Raw genomic sequence first — 19,484 nt, forward strand, 5'->3', positions numbered from 1 at the left:
GGGCTAGTCAAAGTCCTGATCACTAGCGATGAAGGTACTAATAAATGTATTTCACGGGGAAAAAAGAAATAAAAAAAAAATGTTTTTTTTTGTTACGGTTTTGTCATTGTTATCTTTATTATTAACTGGTGGCATTATTTATATATTTATTTTTTTCTGTTCAATTAATACATTGAAAAAGAAAAAAATTGAACGAAATGTACATTTGATCACTCTAAGGGGCATATTCAGTTTTTTGAATATCCCGCTGCGTTAAAACTACTACTGTTATTACGGTAATAGTAAGCTGAAATCCAGCGAGAAAATTACAGTAATAACGGTTTTTACTGCACTATTACCGTAATAACGGTAATAGTCCATGGAGGGCGAGATTTTCAGCGTTTCCGCCGACAATTGAATACGCCCCTAAATGGTAAAGACGTTGAGAAGATATCATCAGTTTTTGAAGATCTATATGAAAAAAATAATGCAGATGGATCTGATTTTGCATCCATTTTTGATACTAATCAACAGAATGACTGTACCAATTCAAGATTTAAAGTAAAATCTGAGTTATTTCTGATTTATATGAAGAGTACACAGATGGATTGCTTTTACAGAATTACATTGGAACAATTTAGGCAGCTGTGCTCCTCGTCAAATAGGAGGAAGAATTGTAATCTCCCTTTTAGGGAACAAGTGGCCCTTAAAGAACTACAAATTAATCCATCTATAATTATTAAAAATGCGAATAAATGTGGTGGTGTTATGGTCCAGGATTTGTCAGACTATAAAGTAGAGGCTTATAGACAACTAAACAATAAAATATTTTAAAACAAATATTAGAGGGAAATCCGGGACAACACTATAAGTCGGCATTAAAAGATATATTGTAGGGGCAGTTTACGTGCCTTTGCCGTAACTGCTCTAATGAAGTGGTTTTATTGTAACAAGCTGATGTAATGGCTAAAAAAATTCTGGATAGAGGGCATCCATCTAAATTGGGCTATCAAGCACTTAGAGAGATTAATAAAATGGACTGAGACATTTTATTGTAGCCTAAGAAAACAAAAGAAGATCCTATTAAGGTTAACAACATCGTTGATAAAGATCAAATGAGTGTTGTGGGAGGAAGTAGAGGTGATGTCGCTACTAACTCAGAGCAGGCATTCATCTTGAGGTCTAATAAAGTATTGTCTAGTGTTAAAAAGAGTATACCTTCTAATTATCCAATCTTAAAGCAAGATCCAATATTAAAATCATTATTACCGAGCAATCCGGTAGATATGTTTAAAAGAGCCAACAATCTAATAAACATATTTGTCCCTAGTTTTTTTAAATTTAGACCAGACACTCTGGGAACTAAAGTTCTAAATGAAAGGTTTAAATAAAAAGAAGTCAGTGACAATAAAGGGAAATTTGAGTGGCTTCCCTCCATGTCAGATGGTTGCTTCAGATGTGGTGGACAGTGATGGATCACGTGTAAACATATTACTAATAGAATGTTCTCGGTTCGACCCACATCTGGTGACAAAGAATAGATGATTAAAGTTTTAGTAAACTGCAATGATTCATTTGTGATCTTTATATAAGTGTAGTTGTAACTTATTATATATTTGGAGAACGACTAGGTCATTGAAAGTCAGATTCAATGTGCATAGGCGTAATATATTAAATGAACTGAAAGCACATAGCGTCTCCCGGCACTTTACCCTTAAGCATAACTGCAATCCAGATTGACTCACCATTACTGGGGTGGAATTGGCCAAGGCCATACCAAGAGGTTGTGATAGATATAGACGGGAGGTCTTTTGGATTTACCAATTGAATACACTTTGCCTTCTGGTCTAAATGAATCTCTGGAACTTAATGAAATCATTTAGCTGATATGAATACAATTATATTATTATATATGTAATATAAAAAATAAAACTATGGTAATTTAGTTTATATAGTTGTTTAGCCAATGAATTATGGAGTGATTAATAATTGAGTATTTTATGTTCAGATTTAATAATGGTTAGAACTGAATATATGGTCATATATATATACCCTAAATATGGGATAGAATTATTCTTCATGTATTATTTTAGCTCTCCTCTAGTCTTGTGGTTAGACTTAGCAGTCTATATCTCCCCTATAAGGCCTTTTCTGAACAACTCTAAAAATTGGTTAGCACCTTACATTTGATGCATGATCTGAGAAATGAATTAGTTTAAGTTGTGTAGTTCTTTTGCAGTTATTGTGTTAATATAGTGGTTAATATGTTGACCAATGTGTTGACAAAGTGGTTTACACTTTCTAAATTTACCCCCCCCGGTGAAATAATCAGAGATATAAATTAACAGAGATACAAAACATTGGGTAATTGTATATTGTGAAGGTTGAGATCTGATACAGATAGGCAAAAAGAAGATTCAGACATGTCTTAGCATAAATCGCCCCAAGGTGATGAAACGCGTAACTCTAACCCTCTATACTGATATTTGATGCCTGGGCGTACCTGGTGGGAGCAGAGATTGTATTCGGGTTACTGATACACAAGATCATAAGTTATAGCTGTCTGGCTGCCATACACGAACAAGCTGCCAGTCTCAGCAGAGACAGTATAAGGAGAGCTAACAGGAACCCCCTTTGTGAAGAGGAGTTAGAGCCAAAGCATAGCTATATGTTTTCACAGTCTGTGAAGGTACATAGTACTTCAGTGCACATGTAGAGCGCGACACGCTGGACTGTCTTATCCAGGTTTCTGGTAAGCAAATTGGCTTTTATAGCTCTGGTTGTGATGTAATCTAACTCTCTTTGGCAATATAACCATTTTGGCTGTTATATCTACCTAAACACTAAAGATTTATTTGGTGACTGAATTCTGAAGTTTTATATGCGTGAACTTCAATATTTTTGTGCTGATTTTTGTGCTGTTTTTTTTTGTTGGGTTTAAATAGCTAATCATCTACCCCACAAATATATGTCAATTGTGTGTGCAAATATATGAATAGAGCTGGTAGATTTGCGATAACGCATAACTGTCTTTGGATTAGACAGTGCAGCCATTTTAACAGGTGTTATATATCCAGGTCCATATTACATGTTGTGTTGATTATGTTTTTATGATGTTATTTATGTATTTGTACTAATTTTAAATGGTTTTAATTATTCACAGTTCATTTATCTGTTTTTGTGGTTATTAATACACAGTTGCAAATTTACTATTCTTATAGATATTTTGTTTCTTGGGGGATTGCAGACCCCTTGCAACTAGTGATTTTTTGAATCACAGCCTGTTAAGCACCAGAAGGTATCTTTTTTGTATTTTTTTCTTTGCATTCTTTTGTGAATTTATAATACACATAGACCTTGGACGTATTGTGCAATATGTCATACCCATGTGTGTTGGGCTTCATATTCTAATGAAATGGTGTCATCTTCAGCATTGATACAAGCCTGGATCAGATACCCAAGGGTGGTTATAGACTGGTAGAGTGCAATACATGTATACCTTGTGTGCTATCATTGAAACTGCTGCACCTCTAATTCTCTGCACCATCTAGGTTTCTGCACCATGCAGCTTTCTGATCTATTTAGGTCGCTGCAACTTCTTGGCCTCTATGCCAACTAAGTCTCCACAGCATCAGGACCTTTCAGGACTTTGTACCAAACTAGGCCTCTGCACCATCCTGGCCTCATCTACGCCACTGCAGCATCCTGGCCTCAGCTTTTGCAGACCTTTATTCCGGAGTGGACCAAACTTAAAATGTGTCCAATTTGCTTCTCTTGTCTCTCATTACACTATCCCTTTAGAATATATGTTCACATTGGCCGGGTTCACTAACTTATATCTCATGTCTATCCACTCTCTGTCTTCCGCGCTTGTCCCTATCATGTCTTATGCTGAATCAGGGGCGGATCCAGACTTTTGCTATACCCCGGGCGATTTTAGTGGGGGGGGGATTTAGGCCCCACCCCCTTTCTAATTTCTAAGGCTGCCGGCGGCTGCACAGTATGTGCAGGTCCGCTCGGCAGTGACAGTGTGCTGCCCCGCTGCTCTGATTGTGTTTAAAACACAATCAGAGCAGCCGGGCAGCACACTGTCACTGCTGAACGGACCTGCACAGTGTGCAGCCGCCAGCAGCAAGCCCCTGCTAGGGGGGGGGCGATCGCCCCGATCGCCCCCCCCTGGATCCACCACTGGACCACAGTAGTGTAACTATCAACCTGTATCACTGCAAATCGCAACACTACCTAATTGAAGTACCGTTGAAATTGACTATGCTAAAATTTATGTTTGGGCTGCTTTGAAAGTACCAACAAAGACGCCCCTCCTCAATGAAGCAATTATTAACTTCACCTGGCAGCCTACCTCTGATTTATCCAGTGTTAACCCTTTGCTAAACAAGATAAAGCTATGAAAGAGTATTTAGCTGACAGAATGGTGTGAACAGGAAAAAAATATATATTGATTTTTTTTCAGTGCAGGTGTCTTAGAAATTATGAAAAGCACTATTGCCCTTTCCTTGGGTGATGCTGGTAATGGTGATATTATAATATTATAATAATATTATAATATGTAATATAATATAAGTTATATTATTATTATTATTAATTTTATTATTATTATTATTTTATATCTTTATCTATAAGTTTATATAAAAATATAGAAACTTCCATTACATTTTGTAATAGCAGTGAAACGAAAGGCTTACAGTCAGTTCCACACATGTAGCAGGCCCCAGAAGGTGCTCAGTAGAGCAGAATGAAACTACTAGAGATATATGTAACATTTATAACTTTGTCACTGCATTAACATATTGTTAAATTGTAACTTCATATTGCCTTAATTGGGGCCAATAAAAATAATATAGTTATCACATGATAAGAAGAATTTTGGCAAATAGGTCCCTAAATAAATAAATAAGTGAACAGTACCTCTCCACCATTCAAAATCCTTAACCAGCCCTAGATGGAATTTAACGGTAGAGTAAGAAGAGAAAATATTTTATTTTAAAGATGTGAAAGAGGGGATTTGATGAGTGTTTAAGTAAGTTAAACATTTGTATCTGTTTGTGTGTTGTTTTGCTATTGTTTCAGCATGCACTAGCATCGATTGACTGTAACGGCATGCTGGAGCTTCTGGTTCAACAAGAACCAGCCTGCCCATGGAGCTTTTTGCTATCTCCCCTCTCTTTTTATATAGCGCCAGCAACTTCCGAAGCGTTTAACATTTGGGCACAAACATAGTAATTGACAATACTGGGTAATACAGACAAAGAGGTGAGAAAGCCCTGCTCGCATACTGACAATGCATGCATTATTTTTCTGCTTACCTGTACCCATGATTGTCCTATCTGTATGATTGTGTCAGGTGCTACAGAATCTGGGTGCCATATAAATAAACGATGATGATGATGTAGCAGCAAAATCAGGGGGATGAACAGCATGGGGCCACCAGATAAAGCCACAACCAGAACTAGGCTATGGCAACCTGCCTTGTTAATTGTATAACAGGGATAGCACGGCTTGGGTTCTACCTGTCTTGAAGTCACACAGTTCTAGCCTGTTCAGCAAGGGGCCTATATGCGCAATTGCACGTTTTTGAGTGAACACATTGTACCCATGCATTTTTAGATGCAAATGCAACCAATTCAGCATTAGAGCCTTTGTTGTTAATTGCATGTTTGCAGACATTCCACTTAAATAGCATAGAAATATTGTTTTTATTACTATGGAAAACCCAAAAACGCAGGATATATATATATATATATATATATATATATATATATATATATATGTATGCAGATATATATGTACAAAATAATATTTTTTACTTACAGAAGAATGTTACAACAACTATTTTTATTATATCTTCCATAATACAAACTCACACATGGTACATGCACTATAAAACTTTTCAACATAGATGATATAATAGCAATGAGTTTAGTAACCTAGCTGTACACACTGGTAGCTCCTGTGTGATATGTGTCTGCCTATGGTGAGTTAGATCTTTCCCTTTGTTCAGGTATATATGACAGTGGGGGCTGTGTATATTTATGCCTGCTAGGAATTTATTATCAGTATTATTAGTATTATTATTAATTTTATTATTATTATTATTATTATTATTATTATTATTATTTTTATGAATTTTATCAATTGTAAGGCTCAGGGAAATACAAGGTAGACAAAAAACTGCAGACATGAAAACAAAGGGTAGGGATGTAGAGAGCGTACATTCCAAGTGGAAGCGTAAATGGTTGAAACAATAGAAATATGGGTCTTCATAGAACTTTGAAAGATTTGAAGACTTTGGGCCTGATACACTAAGGAAAGTAAGGCAAAAAAAATTGTAAGATTTCTCCTGGACCAAACCATGTTACAATGCAAGGGGTGCATATTAGTTTATTATTTTGCACAGAAGTTACATCATGGCTGTTTTTTTCATGTAGCACACAAACGCTTGATAGCTTTATGTTTACACTGAAATTAAAAGTTGATCTTGGACATGCCCTTCCCCAACTATAAATCTGTCCCCACATTTTAAATGTATCTTCCCCTCCAATGAAACATGGTTTGCTTTACTTTCCTTAATGAATCAGGCCCTTTAAGTGAGTCTCTTAAGGTGTGATACACAACTCCATAAGCGTGTAGTGGCATGTGAGATGTTTTGTAGACGGGAGTGTGAAGTGGTTACCAGAGATGAGGCCAGGCAGAGGTGTATTTGCCAGAGATGAGACAAAGGAGGTAGATTTGCACTCATCTGGGATTCATGTGTGGTTTATATCAATCACATTATTTAGGAGTTTCACAAATTCACAATTTTTTTTTAAATAATATCTCTATTTTATAATTCAAAACATTCAAAACATTTTACCAGTAAAATTGTAATTAAAATATGTATAAGTGTAATGTAGTGTGTTAAAAAGAACATACCCCATATTTGATTATTATTTATCTTGTAATTCCATACATATGGCGTTAATGTTTATGTTCCTTGAGCATGAAACATATAGTTTTATAAAGCTCAATAGGAATATGAATGAGTTAGTACAAATATGAGGATTAATTAGATTAATACCGATGTTAGAGAAAAGAGATAAATTCAATACAACTTAATTGCTGTTTAGGATACTGAGAAAATGTAGACAATTATGTGTTAAATCTCATTAGCATGCAGTTATTTTCATTCGTTCCAAATCCGCTTGCCAATTATACTGAAGTACACTGGAATACATATAAGTCATGTTCAACAGCGCAGATAATTCACTCAGATATCGGACAGTGGATAATCAGTGTTTGCAAGATTATAGGCTGTGTTATCTCAAAAAGTAAACGCTGTATAGAAAATGATTGATGATATGATTATATTTCAAAAGCAATGTGTTCAAATTGTGTGTTTTTTTTTATTATGTAGCTTTTAGCCATAACTCAGGCCACAATCAGTGACTAAATGGGAACGTGCTCAAATTCCTAATGTTTCTATACTGATCTCTTTCGTTAGACATAGGTAAGAGGCTATAGTAAATTGTAGAATAACAGAGATATGTTAAGTAATAGATCGTATGTTAAATCAAACTTTTTAACCTTTTAAAACTTAATTCCGAGAAATCCCGGGCAGGGGGGCGTGGCTGGAGGGCGGTAGGGGCTGGGTGCATTTTGGCCAAAATGACGCGATTCACCGCAAGTCACGTCATTTTGACAGCAAGTTGCCGTTTGCGGGATACTTGCTTGCTCTCCCGGAAGTCTGGGAGACCTACCCGAATTTCGGGAGTCTCCGGGACATTTCGGGAGAGTTGGCAAGTATGTGTTAAATAATTTACAATAACAATCATAGATCTTTAATTTTAGCTTCTTGTTGTATAACCTTTCTTTAGTTGTAACCCGATCTACATTCAGACACTGAAAAGAGACAAAATAAACTATCAAGTTGATGCTGTAAGGCAAGGCCACTCTCTTTTCCATAACTGATGATAAAGAAGCAACATGCAAGAGCCTGAGTCATTAAGGAGAGCAAAGCAAACAAAAGGAGTATAGTTGAACTTTGGCAATATCACGTTGCATTGGAGGGGGAGGTAGATTTAAAATTTATATTTGGGGCAGTGCATGTCAGTGGCGCACGCAGGGGGGGTTTCTGAGTCTCTAGAAACCCCCCTGCGCTAACTAAGTGGCCACTGTCCTATACAGCAGCCTCGGCGCTGTCAAAGAAGCGTCCGCGGCGGTTGTATACAGCACCGCCGCAGACGCTTCTTAGACAGCGCCGCGGCTGCTGTATAGGACAGCGCTGGCAAAACAGAGCTGCTGCGCATGCATACGCTCTCTCTCGTGTTTTTTTCCGGTCGGCGGGGAGAAATCCCCCCCCCCCCGACAGTCCTCCATGTGCCCCTGCATGTCCTACTCAGTGTAAAAATAAAGCTATCAAGTATTTGTGTACTACATGAAAAAGCATATTCACATCATTTGAATATTAAAGAATGGCCATTCTATGCTCCCACAGACATACCAAAACAGCAAAATAGTTGTGACTGTGGAGTATTTGTATGTGCCATATCACATGTAACTGCAGTGTCATCTTACATACCATACACCCAGATGGATATGCCACAAATAAGAAACTGGGAAGCCACTGAATTGATAAAATATGATGGGAAATCCTATTTAGAACCTAAAGAAAAGTACATTTCATTTAACACAACTGCCGAAAGGAACCAATCACAGTGCGCTAAACATGTCCACACGGTTTTAAGGCTAAACCAACTGACCATTTGGAAATGGGATTAAGCAAAGAAGTTTGTGTGTGTGTGTTTGTGTAAATAGCTGGCTTTTTTGTGGCTTTTTCAAAACATTTTCTATTTCCAATTTTTTCAATGCATTTTATATGGTTTCCGGGTTTTATATACACTTACTACTTGATTGGCACTTTCACAATGCATTTACTATGATTTGCCTGTGGAGAAAGAAAGTTTGAAGAGGTGAGCTAGAGGTGGACATGAAGTGGGGGAAAGTAAGCAGATAAGTTGAGACGAAACTTTGTAGAGGCGCCAAGTTGTAGTTTGAGATGAGTGCATAGAATTTGTCTTACTGGAGAGAATAGACTCATTGGGGAGTGCAAGAGGAGGTGATGGGTGTGCAGGATTTTGCTTAAGGAAATATCTTGTTGTATGGTGTTGATTTTAATTTTAATGTAGATGGAAAGATTATTTGCTGTGCGGGAAGAAGGGGAAAAGGTGTAGGTGGTGCCAGGCACCGTCTCTGCACTGTTTCTATGTGCTGGGGACAGCTGTTTGTCCCTTCCATGTCTGTGCATCCCATTGCCTAGCAATGAGACGCTTCTTCTTCTTCTGGTCTGACACTCTGCATATGGAAGAGCATTAGAGCTGCCTTCCCTTGCTAGGCCAACTGGTTCTGTTGGCGATCAGCTATGTCTGACTGCCAAATTATCCCTGGCCAATCAATATATCATATATATATATATATATAGCACTGGTTCACAACCAGCTCCAGAATTCTCCATACTGTACCTGCATCCAGCTCCTGCATATTGGATATTGACCCGGCTTGTTCTCTTGACTTCCCTTTGGATTACGATTTGGCACCTCACTGCTCACTCTGGTTATTGACTTCTGGCTCTTTCTGACTATTCCTCGGATCTCCCCTGTGTACCTCATTTACTGCCTGGTTCTGATCCGATTTCGCTTGACTACTCCTGTCTATTTCTGACTCTACGCTAGTGATTATCTTTGAGAACTGTGCCTTGCGAATCCTCTTGCAGCAAAGCCCATTTTCCCTTGTGGGGATCTCTAGTGAATACCAAGGGTGCCTTAGACTCTGCACCTCCCTGATCAGCTAATGGCTACTCCAGCTTGCAATTCTGACAGTATATTCTGGTCAAGATAAGTGGACAGAATGAACCATAAGCTCGAGATCTCCTACTACATCTGTCCCAAAGAGTGGACCAGCAGGAGTCCAATCAAGCCTAGCTATTACAAGGTATCCAGGGGTAGTGTCCCAATAAGATTCTCTGCAAGGCTCTCTTCCTTCAAACACAGCACCACCAGCTGCGTCGGTGACTTCTTCTGCTTTCACCACTACCGTCAGCACTACTAATGCCAGAGGCCTTTGCATTCCGCCCCCAGAGAAGCATGATGGCGACTCTAAGAAATGCTGCGACTTCCTTAATCAGTGTACCATCCAGTTTGAACTGGCCCCCAAGATCTTTGCTTCTGAAAGCACCAAGGTGGCATTTATCATCTCTCTCCTCACCGGTCAATCTCTTGCTTGGGCTTCTCCCCTGTGGGAATGAGACTATGTAATGCTCCAGAACTCAACCATTTTCATTTAAAGCTCAAACTTTCTTAAAGTTTTTTACAAACCTGGCCGTGTATCTTCAGCATCCTTCAGTCTGCTGGCCCTTCGTCAGGGGGCTCTCAAAGCAAGTCAGTATGCTCTACAATTTCAGACCCTAAGCTCAGAACTCAAATGGATTAGCAAGGCCTGAATAGCCAATTTCTGGCATGGTTTGAATGACCGTATCAAGGATGACCTTACTTTGCATGAACTGTTCTCCAGTCTCGTTAATCTGATTTCCCTTTGCATCAAGGTGGAAATCCATCATAGGGAGTGTACCCAAGAACAAGACGGAACATGTCGGTCTTTACCTCGCTTGGCACCGCATTTTCAGCTGCCTACTCCCACTCCTGAGGAACCCATTCAGATTGGTCACACTCACCTTGCTCCAGAAGAGCAGGATAGGCACATAAAGAACCATCTATGCCTCTATTGTAGGGATCCCGGACATCTTCTTTCATCCTGTCCTAAGAGGCCTGGAAATGCCTCATTCTAGGCGGTTACAGCGGGCTCACCCTAGTATCCGAGGACCTCACTCCCTACTCTTTTAGATAATCAGCTTTCCTTATGCCTGTAACCCTTCGTTTTCTGGATGGCCCACTATAGTTTACAGCTTATGTGGACTCTGGATCTGCTGGTAACTTCCTATCTGGTGTCAGAGCACCATTTCTCCTCTCTTCCATTTCCACAGCCTCTGGCACTGACCACGGTTGACGGTAATCGGTTCTCCAACGGTTCCATTATCTGCGCTACCAGTCCTGTTCGGTTGTAGGTAGGAGCTCTCCAATCTGAATAGATAAGTTTCCTAATCCTTCCACCGTCTGTCAATCCAGTTATTTTGGACCTATCCTGGTTCATGGCACATTCACCACAGTTGGATTGGCTTCAAGCACAAGTCACCTTTTGGGGACCTACCTGCATGCAACATTGTTTGAAGTCCGAGCAACCCTTCAGGGCTACGATTCCTTGTTTGGCCTTATCCTATCAGTCGCCTCTCCCTGAAGCTTACTTTGACTTTCTTGATGTAATCAGCAGTTTATCTTCTCCCAGAGTTGCAGGTTTCTTCTATGTTAAAAAAAGACGGCACCCTAAGGCCTTGCATTGACTACGCAAGTTGAATGCTATTACATTCAAGAACCACTTTGTGCTTCCCCTCATATTATAACTTTTTGACTGCATTCGTGATGTACAGATCTTCACCAAATTGGATCTCAGAGGTGCTTATAATTGAATCTGAATACACCAAGGCCACAAATGGAAGACTGCTTACCAGAGATGGCATTATGAGTATCTTGTGATGCCCTTTGGTCTCTGCAATGCCCCAACGGTTTTTGAAGAATTCAGTAATGAAATCTTTCGGCATCTCTTGTATCAGTCAGTATTCGTCTATGTAGATCACATATTGATCTTCTCCAAGGACCTTTCTCCTTATTGGGAGCATGTTAGAAAGAATTACCTGTATTGTAAGTCAGAGAAGTGTCTTTTTGAACTTCCTCAGGTACCCTTATTCAGTTATTTGGTTTTGGGTACAGGTCTCCAGATGGATCCCAAGAAGGTAGAGGCAATCCTCAACTGGCCCCAACCCACCGGGCTAAAAGCTACTCAGCGCTTCATCAGTTTTACCAACTACTAACGGCAATTCATCAAAGAATTCTCCACTTTAGTTCCCCCCCATTAATTTACTCACTTGCAAAGGAGGACAATTCAAAACCAGGTCTCGGGAAGTGGTCCTTGCCTTCAAGACATTAAAAGTGGCCTTGTCAGCTGATCCTATCCTGAAGCAACCCAATCTGCACAAGCCGTTCTTCTTGAAAGACAACACCTCCTCCGTTGGTGTGGGGGCCGTTCATTCTTAAAATAATTTCTCATGCCTAGAGGTTTTCTTTCCAGGAAATGTTCTCCCAATGAAGTAAACAGCAACATTGGGTATAAAAAAAACCTCTGGGCTATCAAGGTCACTTTGGAGGAGTGGTAGTACCTTCTGGAGGGGGCTCTTCATTGTGTCACCTCATCTGCCTAAAGTCTGCACAATGCTTAAACTCTCGACAGGCCCACTGGTCATTATTAATCTCAAGATTTCAACTAATTTTGACCTTTTGATCAGGCTCAAAGATTTCTATGGCGAATGCCCTTTCCAGATTGTTTGACTTCTTGGACACTTGTCATTCCTCTGAGCCTAAACTTATTATTTGTCCGTTCAAAAACCATTGCCCTCTTCTCTAGCCATTATTGGTGGCCCTCTTTAAAATCTGATGTCCCCAAATATGTTCAGACCTGTAGTCGAAATAAAATTCCTAGACGTTTCACAGCCGGCCTCCTCCTGCCTCTTTGTGCATCAGATTCTGCTTGAACCAGCATCAGCATGGACTTTATCCCAGATCTTCCTAACAGACATGGTCATAATTCTTTCTGGGTTGTGTTTGACCGTTTCTCCAAACTGGCCTACTTTGTCCCTCTCAGGAGATTACCCTCTGCTGCTGAACTGATCCTTTTATTTATTAAGAACATTTTTTGTCTCCACGGTTGCCACCTTAAGATTTTCACTGACCGTGGGGTACAGTTCATTTCCAGGTTTTGGTGGTCCATTTGTAAACACCTTGAGATCAGCCTGAAATTCTCCTTTGTATACCATCCTCAAACCAATGGTCAAATAGGATGGGTCAATCAGAACCTGGAAGGCTTCCTCCACTGCTACTGTTGGGAAAATCAAGCCTCCTTGAAGGATCACCTTCACTGGGCAGGTTCACACATAATAACCATTAGCATGAATCTACAGGAGTTTGTTTCCACCACCTTTGCTATTTTCAGTATATATCCTGTTTTACCCACCTTCTCTGATGTGCCTGACTCTCCCATATCAACTGTTCAGTACATGATCTTTGATTTCTCCCAAATTTGGGCCCAAGTATGAACTCAGCTACAGCAGACTTCTGAGTAGTACAAACACTATGCGGATCACCATCATAAAAATATTCCTGTTCTCCGTGTGGTTGACAGGGTGTTGAGGATCTCATGGTACTCTGCCTTTAACAGTGGGCAGAGGTGTTTAAGCGGGAAAGAGGCGGTGAGGTTACAAGACTGGGTGGATATTAGTGGAGTGAATAATGTTTAGTCGACCATTCAAAGGGCAGTGTTGTAAGGTGAAGTATAAAATTAAAGTGGAGATTCAAAGCATAGAGAGACTTTCTTCAAGTGGTGCTCATGATAACAGCAAACAGTAAGATCAATAACAGCATCAATGATAAGTCCTCAACGCGTTTCATCTCAATCAGAGACTTCCTCAGGACATATCCCTCCTGAGGAAGTCTCTGATTGAGATAAAATGCATTGAGGACTTATCATTGATGCTGTTATTGATCTCACTGTTTGCTGTTATCATCTAACTGCAATGTGAGTGCTACTATTTTAATTTTAATATATTGTATTTGTCCATACTTCAATATTTGGACTGTTGTTTTATATATATATATATATCATTCGTGGAATCCTTGAGGATATTTATATGGGAGTCCAGATGTGGACATTTCAGCCACAGATAAGCCATTGCATTATTTACTTCTGGTACGTGTAATCACAATTGGTGTGGTGAAAGCACGGACTGTGTGTTTTAAAATCCACTGGTGTCTATTGTCATGGTGATCAGTGAATTATTGCACTGGGTGACCAAGTGGTTCTAGAAGATACTACACTATTATCTGATTTCCATATATTTTACATATGCTGTGAGAGACAGAAGGAAGATTCCATATACCAAAAGGATGTCCATTTGTTATGAGCTTTGATCAAGCCTCTATCTGGTACGCATATTATCAAACAAAATCATTCTGCTTTACGTTAAAAATAGTACACTATGAGGCGCCTTGCTGCTTCTTTGTTTTAGATCTACTACTAGTCTGGATTGACAATCCGTTTTTTGAAACTGGGTTGCCGCCTGAAAATAGGCTCATTTGTACCCTCAGACTGCTGATACTTGGATATACTTTGGATACTACTAACTGAACTTGAGACTGTGAAATAGCGCTGTCACGAACAGCACTCACCTGAGTCTGCGTGACGCATATGTGACACAGGGTCAACCACAAAGACAACCGCCTGGTCTGTCTAAAATGATTAAATACTTCCCTATCTATGCCACACACTAGCTTTGCGATACTAATTACCACCACCAAGGTTTTTTTGGATAAGAGCTGACACTCTTATTTAGGAAGCCTTCAGTTCTCCCTAGCATTAATCCAACACAATTTACTTTAATCAGAGTTCACTTAAACCACAAGGTCTGCACAGTTTCAATTAGGTAGCGTCTGGACCAAACTGTCGCGTGAATTCATAAGAACACAGAGACTAGAACTTATTAAGTGTAATTTAATATGGAAGACACATCCACAATGCTTAAGATAAAAAGATAATAAAATGACATACAAATATAGTGCAATTGTTTCTTATAAAATAAAAAGGATAAAACACAGAATTGATACCTCACTTAGAATCAAGTTTGTGGTGCCGGGAGGAGCAGGAAAAAATGGAACCTCTTCAATTAAACTCCCTCAGAAGAAGAACCAGGAGTTACATTTTCAGTACAGTTTTAAAACCCGGCTACAGGGCCCACAGCCCCCCCCCCCCCCCCCCCCCTTCCTGTGACCTTATTCAGCTTGAATCTGTCATTTACATACAACCCAGTCTCTGCAGTCAGCATGTCTGGGGCCTCCCAAACATGTGTGAGATTTCATTGCCTTGCAAGAGATTTCCTCAAAGGCTTTCACATTTGCGTCCTGCCATAAATGGCATAAGGTGCTACCCTTATCTACCAGCCCCCCTGGGTGGTTTAACATACACAAAACCCCTTGATCTAACAGCTTCTAAGAGAACCATGTCACACTCTTTCTAGGAAGTAATTCACAAACATATATTTGCAGATTTATGCCTAAAAATTAGCTTGCACATGACACCTTCCCTTTTTAAGAGATGGCATGGGAATTGACTGACAGGTCATTGCCCAAGCCATCTCCCACAGATCCCACCTGGTTCAAATGGAATAGCTGTTAGCTGGGTCTCAATAGGTTCTCTGGGGAGAAGGGTTAAAAAGGGGTTACATATCTCAGACAGCTGGGACTTCTGGTCCGGCAATATCTGTGGGCTAACCTCTGCATTCTTAAGGGGTCCTATCCCTTGCGCTGCAGCTTCTAGATCCAATGGCAAGTCCTTCTTCCCCTCATCTGGCAATCTACAGACTGTCAGGGCACACGCACCACTGTCATTAGGAGCCTTCAACAGATTATCATGACAATTTCTCTCTATCATCCTGGCAGGGGGATCATACCACTGCTTCTGGCTTGTCTGGGCCTGCGTCATGTTCATATGTACCAACCCTGTTGCAGTGTGCACTTTGTCTCTAATTCTCATGTCCTCTAAGTTAAAGCCTGAGGGAACAATGGCCTGGGATTCCTGACACTGCACTTCTAGGTGGGGACACACTATGCAATTCTTATCTTGGGGGCTACGGAACAGGATGCTCCCCTCCCTCTTGAACTCATCTATCTGGGGGTGTAGAGTAACAGGGAGTTTGGGCCCCTCATCTACCTCCTCTAAGCTGTTAGACGGCTGGCTAAGTGAGAGTGGGCTAGCCACTGACCCCCCTGTCTCTATAGAAAACTCAGATGAATGGTCAGAACGCAGATGTAGATCTGAGTGGTGAACATTCGAACTACAGGTCCCAGCAGCAAGGTAAGGATTGCTGTCACTCGCTATTTCCCGTTGGCCAGGACTAGGTGTCTCCCCCCCATGCTCACCAGCTCTGTGTGCAGCTGGTTCAGGCACAGAATATACATCTTCACTCTGCCCGCCCTCCCAGTTACCTTGTACAGCATCTTCTGGGCATATTACCTGGGTAGAAACATTGTCTTTCTCTAGCACAACAAAAGTAATCACATGGGCATCTGTCCCATTTCTAGTAAGCATAATATTTACACCAGTATTAATGCCAATATCTGCAATAACAATGTCCGCTGTCCCTATCCCATGACAAGATGTCAGTGTGAAGACAGGTTCGGATTTTAACACAATACTGTTATTGGCATTATCCTCATTATTCGCATTAGGTACAATAATACATTCTCTTTCCTTGTCCCCTCTGTCACTCACCGGACTGTGAGTGCTACTTCTAAAGTAGCTAGGAACCGTGTCCGTCCATTATTATGAGGTACTGCGCATGTGCAGTCCCTGTTAACCTTCAGTTCTGTTCCTTTAACTTAATTGGCTGATCAGGCAACACTCCCTATATTAAGCACCTGTGGTCAATACCACGTTGCCTGATATTGGAGTCTCATTACTCATGAGTCTCTGAAGGTGTTCCAGTGCCTCCTCGTGTGTTCAGCTAATGCTGATTCCTGTTTGCCGTTTGTGGTTTCCAGACCACTTCTACTCCTCGTGTTCCTAGTGACTTCAGCAGCTGATTCCTATCCGCTGCCTCCGTGTATCTACAGCTCCAGATTACTGCAAACTCTCCTGTGTTTCTTCGTGACTCCAGCAGCTGATTCCTATCCGCTGCCTCCGTGTATCTACAGCTACAGATTACTGCAAACTCTCCTGTGTTTCTTTGTGACTCCAGCAGCTGATTCCTATCCGCTGCCTCCGTGTATCTACAGCTACAGATTACTGCTAACTCTCCTGTGTGTCTTCGTGACTCCAGCAGCTGATTCCTATCCGCTGCCTCCGTGTATCTACAGTTACAGATTACTGCAAACTCTCCTGAGTTACATCGCTACTGTCCCGCTGATTCCTGTTCGCTACTTCAGCGTGTCTACAGAGTCTGCTCGTCTCAGCGCTGCAGTTTGCGTTCTACCTGCCGTCAGCTGACCCGCTGCCTACTGCTTCTACAGTGTGTCCATTTGTGTCAACTCGCCTGTTGCATCGAGTCTACGCTCCTCGGCTTCCAGCTTTGCTACATCGCTTCAACTCTCCCGTGGTCTCCTGCTGTTCTATTCAATATACTACTGCTTCCTGAGTATTTGTCATCTTTGCTGTCCTACCTACAGTGCGCTGCACCTACCTGCCGCCTCCATTCTGCAAGGACTTCGCATCTCGTCTGTTCCCGGCCGCTCAGGTATCCCTGCAGCTATCCCTAACAGCCTGCTCATCTGAACCACGGTATGCATACTTCTCATTGACTGTGCTTGTGTATTGCATATCCATCTGGACTGAGTTGTCCTCCTCCGGAGTTTCCATCCTCTGAGACTGTTGCTATTATTGACTGTGTTTCCTTTTGCTGGACTATTTGAGTGACTTTGTTTATCTGTGCAGTGCTGTTCATTCATTATTATCATTGTGTGCAGTTCAACGTGGGATCAAGTTCAGTGTACCCGTGTAGACTCTGCATAGCATTTATCTCCTCGTGTCCTTCCTCACATATATATTCAGTTGTACAACTTGCTAGAGGCAGACCACTGATTCCTGTTTCCCTGTGTCACCAGTTGCATATATCCTCTCACATAAGCAGTGGTACAACTTGCTACTCGCAGACCACTGACTTCCCCGTGACCTTCACCTGGATTCCATTCCTTCACTACAGACAGCGGTACAACTTGCTATACGCAGACCGCTGACTTCCACCAACTCTACTGCTCTGATAAGACCATCAGCGGGTGATACTGGGTAAAGACTCCTAGTGCCCGTGACAGTAAGATCAGGCCATGACAGACCCAGATTCGGAACCCACAGCTAAAGAGATGCTGCAGCATCTGGTCACCCGTGTGGAACAACAGGATGTTCGTCAACAACTATTACTACAATGTTACCAGACGTTAGTCTCCCAAAGAACGTCTGGGCAGAATATTACACCTTCTGTTGATGCTCCTGTGCTTTCCTCCATTTCCCCAGTGCCATCCCAGGTGTCTACGGCTTCCATGCTTCACCTGCCAACTCCGTCAATGTATGATGGAGATCCCAAAACATGTAGAGGTTTCTTCAACCAATGCTCAGTACATTTTGAGCTCCAACCTCAAAACTTTTCGACTCATCGTTCCAGAGTGGCCTATCTCATCTCATTATTCTCCGGACAAGCTCTCGCATGGGCTTCCCCTCTGTGGGAAAGAAATGATCCGTTGTTACAGGATAGTGCCAAATTTATTTCCATGTTTCGTAATGTATTTGACGAACCAGGTCGTGTTATTTCCGCTGCCTCCAGCATTCTACGTTTACGACAGGGTTCACGTACAGTAGGACAGTACGTCATTCAATTTAGGATCTTAGCCTCTGAGCTTCAGTGGAACACTGAAGCGTTAATTGCCGCCTTCTGGCAGGGGCTCTCGGACAAAATTAAAGACGCACTGACTACTCAAGAACTCCCTACGTCTTTAGAAGATTTGATTTCTCTTTGTCATCGTGTGGATCTCAGATTTCGTGAGAGGGACTCTGAAAGAACTACTTCAGCTAAAACATCTCTTCGTCCCACTTCTCAAATTCGTCCTGCTTCAACTCCGGTAATACCGATGGAGATTGGACGTTCCAAACTAACCTCTGCAGAGAGAAATCGAAGAATTAAGAATAGACTTTGTATCTATTGTGCTGATGCCACACATATGCTCCAGGCATGCCCCAAAAAATCGGGAAATGCCAGGCCCTAACTAGTTCTGGAGAGGTGAAGTTAGGGTCCCTGGAGTCCTCTCCATCTTCTATGAAATCAAAAATCTGTGCCTTTGACGTTACCATTTAATTTGCTACTAAGTCTTTTGAGTCCCAAGCTCTAATTGATTCAGGAGCTGCGGGAAATTTCATTTCAGAATCCCTTGTAAATCAATGGTCCCTACCAGTGATTACCCTGAAAACTCCTGTTACGGTGACTGCTATCGATGGATCACGTATTATCAACGGTCTCATCACCCAAAGTACGTCTTCAGTGACCCTTCAGATTGGTGTTCTACACCGAGAAGAAATTTCATTTTTAATCCTTCCTGTTACTACAAGTCCGATTGTTTTAGGCCTTCCATGGCTTCAATGTCATTCGCCCCAGATTGACTGGCGCACTCCTCAAGTTACGTCTTGGGGACCTGAATGTCACCAACATTGTCTTTCTCGTGTTGTTCCTCGTAGAATACAGCAAACCTCCATTTCACCTTCCTCACCGGGAATTCCTCCTCAGTATGCTTCATTTGCCGACGTCTTTGATAAAG

General features: G+C 41.2%; 1 protein-coding gene across 6 annotated transcripts in view; it reads left to right on the forward strand.

Annotated features, from left to right (window-relative positions):
- LOC142143596 (alpha-1,4-N-acetylglucosaminyltransferase-like) overlaps nt 1-19,484 on the forward strand; it is a 120,316-nt gene that overhangs the window by 77,205 nt on the left and 23,627 nt on the right. The window contains exon 1 of one of the 6 annotated variants that reach the window (XM_075201564.1): nt 2,522-2,668. The exons of 4 other annotated variants lie outside the window; for them this stretch is intronic. In XM_075201564.1, coding sequence (XP_075057665.1) covers nt 2,648-2,668 — 21 coding nt within the window. In that variant the 5' untranslated portion in view covers nt 2,522-2,647. Of the gene's footprint in view, nt 1-2,521; nt 2,732-19,484 lie in introns of those variants that run through there. One more of the 6 variants, XM_075201565.1, reaches the window with a different exon arrangement.

This window comes from Mixophyes fleayi, chromosome 3, assembly GCF_038048845.1.
Source record: "Mixophyes fleayi isolate aMixFle1 chromosome 3, aMixFle1.hap1, whole genome shotgun sequence".
In the NCBI taxonomy this organism is placed as follows: domain Eukaryota; kingdom Metazoa; phylum Chordata; class Amphibia; order Anura; family Limnodynastidae; genus Mixophyes; species Mixophyes fleayi.